Below are 11093 nucleotides of genomic sequence, written 5' to 3'. Positions count from 1 at the left end.
AATTTTGCAGTTTTTGTTTTCTCTCTTTCTAAACAAATTGTTGTAAAGGTAATGAGATAAAAGAGAAAAAAAAAGGATGCTATTAATTAAGTTACGGAGGAAAGCAGTAAATCGTTCCTCATGACATTTAGAATAGTGTATTTTAAACAATAGATCTTTTAGAAATTTAAAATTAAAAAAAGTTGTAATTTTTACAATGTTACATTAGGAATAACTTGAACCTATCTAGGTTCATCTCCACCATAAAATGTGTCCCCAAAGCTTACTTCTTTTTTATTTTTGATGGGGCAATGCTTACATCTTTGGATGCTAATTTTAGCCATAATGGTCTATCACTTTGCCAAGTGGCGCATTCATTGAGAATGAATAAAATTTCTCTTTCATGTTAGCCTCTTCCACTCATCAAAATCAAAACTTCTCATTCATTTCTCAAAAAAAAAAAAATTTAAAAAAAAACTTCTCATTTAATTCTAGACTTTTGTTAATGAATGTTGTAAGCACAGCAATTAAGGTGCATTTAGTTTTTTATTAAATAATATTTTTATACATTTTTCAAGAAATAAAGTCAACCTGTACACATATATGATATATCCAAAAAAGCACATACAATAATAATGAATTGTGTAGTAAGCCAATAAATTATTAACAACTGTCTTTTATTGTTATAATTTAATGTGCATTATAGCTCATAATTGAGCATTTATTAATTCTTAGCCTATGCTCATTAAAAAGACCCTTATTTTTATTTAGTGTATTAACCATATAATTATTATTTATAAATAATTAATGCACTTTTTTATAGATAATTAATACATGAAAATCAATGCATTTGCCTCATAAATATGTATTAATGAGGTAAATGCATTGGTTTTCATGTATTAATTATCTATAAAAAGTGCATTAATTATTTATAAATAATAATTGGGTCACGCTAACGAGTATCCTAAGGGCACTCATTAACAATCCATTTTAGGAAAGTTTTGACATCACTTTTATGGGAAATGAACAAAGCTGTCAAAATATTAATTGTTTTTTTTTTCCCCATAAGAACTTTCTTTAACTAGATTCTTAACCAGTACCCTAAGGGCACTATTTAGCATTTCTCATAATTAATTATATGGTTAATACATAAAAATAAGGGTCTTTTTAATGAGCATAGACTAAGAATTAATAAATGCTCAATTATGAGCTATAATGCACATTAAATTATAATAATAAAAGACAGTTGTTAATAACTTATTGGCTTACTACAAAATTCATTATTATTGTATATGTCTCAAAAAAAAAAAATTGCTATGTATTAATGAGACAAATGCATTGATTTTCATGTATTAATTATCTATAAAAAGTGCATTAATTATTTATAAAATAGTAATTATATGGTTATTTAACTTATTTTGTACTAAATTTATATAAAAATATTTTTTATAAAAATGAAAAAAAAAAGATTTTTAATATTTCATTTTACCTAATCTAACAAATGATAATTACCCTCATAATTTGGATATGATTTCTGCTTATAATTCTTTAACAATCATAAAAGCTTCTGAGCTTCAACATTCGGTTGCTTAGAATCTCGAGTATTCAATTGATCATCTCCACCATAAGATGTATCCCACAATGCTCACCTCTTTAGATGTTAAATAACATTTCAAATGTTAGTTTAATCCGCATCATGTCTTGAAACCATTTGAAATGTAAATGTAACATCATGAATATCATCTCATTGTATCCTCTACCCTGGACATGTAAATGTAATATCTAGGAACTGATCATCCACACCTTTTTGATACTCTAATAATTGTTTAATAACAAGCTGAACCCAACTTTTATCAATTAACATATGCATGCTTTGCGAAAATTACATGTTTTAATCACTCATAAACTATAAGAATTTTTTTCTTGATAGGTTTATTATTATTATTATTATTATTATTATTATTATTATTATTATTATTATTTATTATTATTTTTTTTTTTTAAGAAAGGAGAATGGAGGAATACTAGATACAAAAATTTTAGTAAAAAATTATCAACCACTATTAGAAAATTGAAATATGTGAAAACATTGTATAGGTTTTACTGGGTATAAGGGTACATAGGTGTAGCAATTTAGGGTTTAGGGCTTAGGATTTAGGTTTTTGAGTTAAAAAAGTTTAGGGTTAAGAATGAGAACCCAGCCCCCCCCCACACCCCAAACATTCTTTTCATAGAGTGCGTAATCAAAAAAGTTTCATTATTTTACCGTAGTGATTAAATTAATTAAGTGATAAGAGCTACTCAACCACTCTGATAGCTTTGTTTTTGTAAAACAAACAAAATAAAAAGTAGTTTATCTCAAACACTAATTATTGACTCAAAAACAGTAAAATTATTAAAGCTAATACTAATAAAAAAACCCTTTAAAAAAAATAAACAATACCTAACACTAGCACCAATAACAAGAGAATGAATTTTATGAGGTCATCTCTTAAGATATTTTCCTCAATAACAACAAGGTATCTCAAGAAGGATCTTGTGAGACCTCTTATTCACAATATGTAAGACCCACACGTACTCTTTTAACAAAACTTGAAAAATTCATAAACCGCTCATTACACCAATTAGTCAAACAAAAGACAATGTAAAGCACACTTCGGACAAAATTTTGTAGAACTAACCTAAACAAAGACCTAATGATAAACTAAATTGATTTCATATAATTCCTTTGCTTTCTCGAGAATCAAACAAAGAATAAAAGAATATCAATGGAAGGAACAAGAATTTGAGTAGTTAATAGTGATTAGGGGAAAAAAAAAAAAACAGAGAAATAAGATAAATCAAACAAAGAATTGATGAAAGGTTAAAGTCTTAATTGTCTGTAATTAAAAACATGGAGGAGATCCAATATAGGATGCCCATTTTTTTGACATTATTGATATTGATAAATTACTAGTTGTTCAAATACTTAAAATTAAACTCAAAACCTCTTTCTCTAATATTATAGTGAACTAGTTTGTAACTCTATGCATATGCATGGATACACTTAAAGATATACAATAAGATGCATAATATAAGTTATATATATATAATTTAAATACTATTGATAGTCATTTTTATATTTTGTTAACTCTTTAAAAATTTTTGTAAGGATATTATTAGATATAAAATGTAAATTGTCCCCCCTTTTTTTTTTTATTGTGAAACACTTTTAAATTTTTTTTTTTTGTTTTTTTTATGATTCATTTATTCTAAACCCTTTGATTTTTGTACTTAATAACTCACTTGGATGAATATTTATGATGTGGTCTTGCATTTGATTCTAAAATTAAGAAATAAAACTCTTTAAGAATAAATAATTTAGGACATATGGTGCAAAATTGGAACTCTAATTTGGAATTTTTATTTGAGTTTCTCTTAACTTTACCTATTATTATATATATAGATTATCAAATGCCCCAAAATCTCAAAAAGTTAAGAAATAATAAGTTTAATCATTTGACCATTATTCTAACAAATATAAATTACCACAAAAAGATTTCTCAAAATAATAGCCATTTTTAACTTTTGAGAAAAAGTTTCCACTAAAAATACGAATTCATGTGGTCACAACTTGTGACAAAAAATGGTGTGGAAGTCAAAATAAATTATTCAAAAAAAGCAAGGGACTAATTTCGAAGAAAAAGATTTTCAAGGGGAACATTAGAACCTTTATATATCTAGGCGATGATGAGATTGTTGGGAAATTGTCTCAAATTCTAATTGTGACTTAGAAAGTTGTTAGGGTACTTTCTTTTTATTACACCTAATTTTATTTAAGTACCACCTATTCACTTTTAAATACACACACCTTATTATATTTAAAGCCCAAGAATACTTATACTTGGCAATATTTGAAAAGCACATGATTCAAGTCCATGGCAAAACAATTTTATCAGTGGAATTCAAATCCATAATCAAAGCCCATGATTCAAACCCATGGCAATTCATTCATCCAAAACCCAATTCTTATTGGCAACATCAAAGCCAATTCTCATTGGAAACATTAAAGCTCAATTCTTATTGGCAACATCAAAGTCCAATTCTCATTGGCAATATCAAAACTCAATTCTTATTGGCAACATCAAAGCCCAATTTTCATTGGCACTACTTCATCAAAAAGAAAAGAGTCCAAGATTATCAACGCTTGGCAAAGAAAAAATATCATGTTAAAATGTTACCATGACAATCATCTTATGAAAAAACTCATTGAGAGCTATCTTGAGGATTATGTTCTTGTATTATAAAACTCATGAAATACATGGACATCATTTATCCATAATATACACCTTCAACACTCATGGTAAACGTTCAAATCCACAAGACCATCATTTAAGTCATGATGCAATTATTAGAAACAATGAACATTACTTGCAACATAGAATTTGTCAAAGTAATGTTATTTACAAAAGTATTTTAAAACTTGTCCTATTATTTCAAACATTACAACAAATTGCCCAAAGACCCATTGCAAGTATTTATGAAAAACTCAAAAAATATTTACTAATAAAAGTCCATGAGGAATGAAAACCCATGGCAATATGTGCACACAACCTAGCCCATGAGAGCAAGCCCAAGCAAAAAACACCAGTAGTAGGCAAAGGAGAACAACCCTTGTTCATTCCTAACCAAAAAGAGCAACTAAGGACTCATACAAGGGAACCAAACCTTTGAGAATGGACTAAAGGCTATCCCATCAGTTTTCTGTCACCCGCTACCTGACGTGAACAGTGCCCAAGGGCTGTCATATCAGCAGAAGTCTAAAGAATGATGGAACTCTATCATCTTCCTCAAAACAGCACCTCTAGCGGAAGGGGAGCTGAAAACAAATTATTCAAACTCCAACAAACTGATGTTAAAAATACTAAAAAATGTTCAAAACGTGATTCATGTGCCAAGCCCATGAATCCAAAAAGGGAAAAATTGGGAACATGTGGTTTGGAGGGCATAAAGAGATCTCCAGCGAAACCCCCCTGAAGTAGACTAGAACTTAGCACCTGGGTTGGGGTGTTAAATCTTACTTCTCAGGGGTCCAAATCTCAGTTGCAGCATTAGGATTCACTCATGATACACGCCTCAAATCACAATAATTAAGCTCAGTCCCAAGAATCCTGGCATTTAATGCAAAAAGCTCTAAAATCCCATCATTACCCAAAAAAGCAAAGCAACCCCCTAAATGGATTTTCCTACTTCTAAGCAAAAATCCCAGGGAAGCTTGACTTTGATTCATCACCTCTGAGTGGTCGCACATTTTTTGGAGCTTTGTCAATAAATGCTTCTCTGAAAACTCCATTATAAAAGCACAAGCAAGCTAACCAAAAAAACCAACCAAGCCACCCCTCTGAGACTCTGAAATTCATTGGCCATTTTTACTAGTGGTTCAACTTTCTTCTAGCTTACCATCCATCACTTTCAACCCATACCCATCTGATCCCAGACATTCTTCTCCTCCCTTTACACTACCACAGCTCATAAATCTCTTCTAACTAACCACAAATAGCCTATTACCCATAAAAGACTTCAGTCTTAGCATCAACCCCATCTTACTAATTCAAAAGCAGCCCATATTCATCTTATTCGTGCCTTACAAATTTACACTCACTAAAGTCTTAGCTTAAAAATTTGCTGCACTGAGCTGGGGGTTTTTCTCTCCCTTCACACCAAGCCAATTAATCCTCCATTTTTTCTTCCTATGGAGCCTTTAATTTTTATTTTTTACTTTACTGTTGAAGGGTATGATGTATTTGTAACGATCAAACTTTTTCCTCACATTGATGTAACAATGGCTGAAAGCACAATAAATTCCTCTTGAATGAGACACATAAGGACCTAAAATTTGCTTAAATCTATCTAATTATTGATAGTTGGACCGTGTAATTCCACCCCTACTGTTGGACAATTTACCCTTTGGATTTAAGAACAACTTCACCCTTACCGCTGGAGAATTCTTTTTCCCTTGGACTATCAAAACAGGACCACTAATATACTAATTAAGTATTGTAACGTATTTTTTATTGGGCCTTTGTTGTTGTTTTGTTAAGTGTAGTTCTTGTTTCTTCTTGCTTGGATAGGCTTGTCATCATACCGAAAGCCTATAGGTGTCATCTCAAGAGCCCATGGTTGAGTCTCGGTTTGGTTTCCTAATATTTCATTCAGAGACATCAATTTCTTCCCTCAACAAAAGTTAATTAGGTTTCCTAGTTGAAAAAGAAAAAGTTAATTTAGGTTTCCTTTGTGTAGAAGGAATGACTATTTCTTGGTGTAGAAGGAAAGTTTATTCCCTTGTGTGAAAGAAAAGACTATTCATTGGTGTGGAAGAGAAGTCTATTCTTTGTTAAAAAAGTAATGTATTCCTAGTTCAAGAGGAAATATGAAAAAAGTCTCATAAGTAGACAATGTTACAAAAAAATTGTTGGCTTTGTCTTTGGCTTTGGCCCATGGGTCCTCCCTTTGGGGAGAGAAAAAATAGAGCATGAAACCAAGAGAAAACAAAAGGGATTTTCACTTCGAAGGAACGCAAGAGGAAGGAAAGAGCAAAGGGCTGTTGCCTTCGAGAAGACATAAGGAGAGTATGTGCAAGAGCAAAGAAAGAGGAAGCCGCACAAGAAAAAAGAGAGAGAGCAGCCAAGAGTGGACCGCCTAGAGAAAAGAAGACAGCCAAGAGAGCGTTGTGCGTGAAGAAGAAAATAGAAATGAGAGAGTAAAATGTTGCAGCATTTGAGAGAAATAATTAGTGTGTGTGAGAGTAAAGAAAAACAAGAGAGATTTTCTTTAGTCATGAGACATATACAAGAATTATTGTAATTGATTTGATAATAATGAAATTATTCAGAGTTTTCCTCGTGGTTTTTCCCTTAAAAAAGAAAGGGTTTTTCACGTAATATTTGTGTTCTTGTGTATGATTGTTATTTTGGATTGCTAATTTTTGTGATAATATTATTTGGAACCCAACAGAGGTCATAAATGAATACTTTTAATGGAAAAGAAGGTTTCATTATCATGGTAATGAGACAACTTAATGAAGTTGATAAGAGAGATTAGACTGTGAAGCATAAACATTTATTACTCAATAAATTTCCTTGAATAGTGATAATTATAAGTCTTGTAATAGAATGGTTATCTGTTTTTTTAGTGATTTATTTATAATTCTTTAGTTGGGGGTAGGAGGTTTTGAACTATCAATGCCTTCATTAGAAATATCAATCGGTATTAATCAGTTAAGTTACATGACCCTTTATTTTACAAAGAATAATTATTCCTTAAAAATATATATTCCTTAAATTAAGGTCATCTCTAAAATTGTGGTAATAGTTATATCTTGGTACATATAACAATTTTTAAAATTAATGTATTTTCAAAAATACAAACTTTACATATACAACATTTTTTACAAACTATCTATATGTAACAACTAAACTTATGACAATAATTAGGAGTACAATAATGTTGTGTTCTTTACTCTCACATGAATAGTAAGTCTAATCATGAAATTTAATTAGTAAGAATCATTATATAAGTGATATTTATGTGAGAAAGAAAGTATAACATTATCGTACTCCCAAACTATAGTGTAATTATTCCACCAATTGTAGCCTTAAAACATTGTGGTTTTTTTTTTTTATAAAAAAGCAACCAAAGTTTAAAAGGGAGAAAAAAATCAGACTATTAGCTAATTGTGATTTGTGAAGTACAAAATGGAAAACCAATACAAGTTTATGTCCTCAATTCCTTGGGTTTTAATTTTCCTTAATAAGCATGTTGACGAATTTAAAAAAAAAACTGGTAGTGACAACTGAAAACATAATTAAGTGGCTGGATTTGTACTGTGTAATAAGAATCATAAGATAGTATTCATAAATATACATTGTTAATGTGTCCCCTAATTTACGAGTGAGATGGTATTTTTTTTTTCTTTTTACAATCTCTTTCATTGGCCTTGAAAAGAAGAGCAAGGGAATTTTCGTAGGTCTCTGGTTATGTTTTTTTAGGGTTATGTATGGTATCATCTCTCTTGACTTTGGTGTTTGAGAATCTCTTTTGATCAAACAAGTAAAGCTGCTTCGATTTTTGACAAACAAGAAAATATGGAAGTTATATAATATAATTTGCAGCAAATCATAAGATCTTTGAATCCCAAACTACATATTCCAAAATAAAAATAAAAACAGAAAGATCCCCCCATTTTTTTTCCAAGTTTTATAAAACCTGAAATAATAAAGATACCCTCTAAATAGATCCAGAAGTGCCCTTATTTAATTATAGCCATAGCCAGGAGGAAAGCTTGGAGGATTAGTTCCATTGTCATTAGGGGCAAAGGGGATGGCTCCTTGCGCAGGAATATCAGCAAGAAAGGTGGAAGAAGAAGAAGAAGAAGAGGGTAACCCAGCTATAACCTTCTCCTTCATACTAGTGCACAGATTTTTGTGGAACTCCTTCAATGATTCGTTCATTTGTTGTAGCTGTTGAAAGTTAAGCTCCTTAGTAGGAACCTCCCACCAGCCGTTGCTTCCTCTTGCCTTTTTCAGTTCCTGGAGTACCTTTTCTCGCTTTTTCTCAGCCTCGAGTTGCCTGAAAAGCTCATCGCATTGTTGGTTGAGCGCATTGATTCTCAACCTCCATTGAGCCTCCATTAAAGGGCGGGTACTATCACCTTGGGCTTGTGGAGGGTTTTGTTGTAAGAAGCGATTGGCCACAGACTCAACTGAGGGATGACCAAATGAAAACGGCTTTCCTGCTGGTGAGAAAAATACCATACCAATCTCAGCACCACACAGGGTCACCAACTCACTAGCTTTTTTGTTGATACCAGACCTACGTTTTGAGAAAGTAACCATGCGATCACTTTCTTTGTCTATTATCTTCATCTCAATCTTTTGCCTTCCCTTGGTTTTTTTGCCCTCCATGGCTAGAAAATAGAGAAAAGAGATGATGGTCTTTTGGTTTCTTGTTTGGCTTGAACTGGTGGCTCTCTTGTTTTATAGGAGATGCATATAAAGAAGTGGAAAGCTTAGGTAATAATTAAATGATTTGATTTTGAAAGAAAAAAAAGGTAATTAAATGATTGAATGCAATGGTGTTTTCCCTTTGAGTTGTCTATTTTTATATACTATCCTTTTAGTTTTGAACAGTGAATTTAATTGATTGGTACTTTTATGTTTCTTTTTAATATGCCGGTTATTGATTATGTTTCATCTGTATTTCCTAGAAAGCATGTTTATGCACTCACAATTCAAGAAGTTATGATAGGTATCTTATTCAAAAAAGTCTATACCGTACTGGTACCAACTATACCAGAGAAATATACTGTATCTGCCATTAAACTAGTACTAGTACTTCTCCAAAATATACTAAAAAAATACCGAGTTATACTAGTTATATTGATCATATTTCAAGTGTTTCAGCCGATATTAGTGTTTTGGTTAGTACACTAAAAAAATTAAAAAAAAAATGTTAGAAATTTTATTTGTTTTATTTTTATTTTTTTTTAAATGTTATTTAAGTTAATATATTAGTTAATATGCTTAGGCTAATATTTAGGTTTATAAAATATAAGTATTTTAAATTTTATATTAATAAATATAAAAATTAACAAAGTCATAGTTACATAAATAAATACAATTATATATAAATAGCGGTAGTCCTAAAACGATACACCGATATCAATTGGTACTAAAATAATTCGTTCCCATGGTCAAATAAAAACAATCTTCGATATAGAATTGACTCCCTTGGTCTCATTCCCTAAGTAATAACTTCTATTCAATATTAATCATCTATAAACCTTCTTATATAAGTACAATTCAAGATGCATATCTATCATATGGTAAATGACTAATTATGTATCAAAGTACTTTGATCGTAATATCACTCATCAATTCCACAATATGATATACTATGATACAACTAGGGCAGACTCATTATAATTTGAGGCCTAAAGTGAAAACTTCAAGTGGACCATTTTATATTTAATCACTTAAACAATATTTAGTTAATTAACCATCAATTTAGTTGATGCTCTCTATTATTTTATATATATTTAAAATACATTATTCTCATGGTTTAATAGTTAGTCACTCGAGTGATATTAGGAATACTATCAATTTTATCGTAAACTAATGTGTCACTAATTAGGAAAAATTTATTTAAACATTCATTTATTAAATTATTTAAGTAAAACTACGTATTCTTGCCACATCAATTTTTATATTCTTTTTGTAATAAAATTTATGGTAACTTTAGTATTTTTCATTCACTTAATTAGTGGTTATTTGGTTGGATTACTGTTATTTTATAAATATTTTGGAGAAATTGCTAAAACTTTTACAAATTTTACTACAAAAAACATACAAACTAATATGGAAGAGAATGTGATTGGTAGTATTTCAATAACTATATGATAATAAACTAGTATTTGAAATTACTTATTTTGATTCGTGATAGAACAATTTGTAAAATTATGTAATAAAACTTATAATATTTCTAACATCACTCAATTTTTTGAACATTCTTAAATGTGGAAGGGAAAACGTACAACCCACTTAAAAATAATATTACTTATTTCCCTATTTGGGGGCCTTTGTCTATTAGGGGGCCCTAGGACATGTCCTAGGCCTAGGGTCGGCCATCGATAAACTGTATCATGGTCATTAATTAGGGTATTAGGCTTAAATAGTCAAATACTCATTGAGTTTTAGACCCCCTTGTTAGTAAAAAAAAAAAGGTGTTGGGCTTGTCGTGCTATATATCATGTATATGCTATACTTTATACTCTTTACTTTGATAACTACCAATATAATATTAGGACAATAATAATAATAAAAAAATTAGCATAAAGTTCACCAAAAGAAACTCATGAAACTCCCTTTTATATTATTTATATATACGTAAATAGTGTGGGTGGGTTCTTTAAGAAAAGATACCGATTAAAGGAGAGCTGGGCCACCAACACAAGAAAATTATAAATTACTCTAGGAGTATAATAAATGTGTAACTGATTGATGTCTTAGTCTGATGATAAAGAGCTATCATCAGGAGCGGACGCCATAGGTTGAAACTCTCTTAAAAAAAAAATTGTA

The 11093-nt window shown here is 30.3% G+C and overlaps 1 protein-coding gene across 1 annotated transcript; it reads right to left on the bottom strand.

The window, feature by feature from the left end:
• Positions 1 to 8270: 8270 nt before the first annotated feature.
• On the bottom strand, positions 8271 to 8973 carry LOC115990805 (agamous-like MADS-box protein AGL61). The gene has a single exon (XM_031114589.1). It carries the CDS (start codon positions 8919 to 8921, stop codon positions 8271 to 8273), a length of 651 nt encoding a protein of 216 aa, XP_030970449.1. The 5' UTR covers positions 8922 to 8973.
• Positions 8974 to 11093: the final 2120 nt, after the last annotated feature.

The sequence above is a fragment of the Quercus lobata genome, chromosome 5 (genome assembly GCF_001633185.2).
Source record: "Quercus lobata isolate SW786 chromosome 5, ValleyOak3.0 Primary Assembly, whole genome shotgun sequence".
In the NCBI taxonomy this organism is placed as follows: Eukaryota; Viridiplantae; Streptophyta; class Magnoliopsida; order Fagales; family Fagaceae; genus Quercus; species Quercus lobata.
The sequence above is the reverse complement of the archived record's forward strand: the minus strand, read 5'-3'. Positions and strand labels throughout refer to the sequence as shown.

Coding starts and splice junctions, on each gene's coding strand:
- LOC115990805 (XM_031114589.1), bottom strand. CDS start 8,921: ATGGAGGGCAAAAAAACCAAGGGAAGGCAAAAGATTGAGATGAAGATA.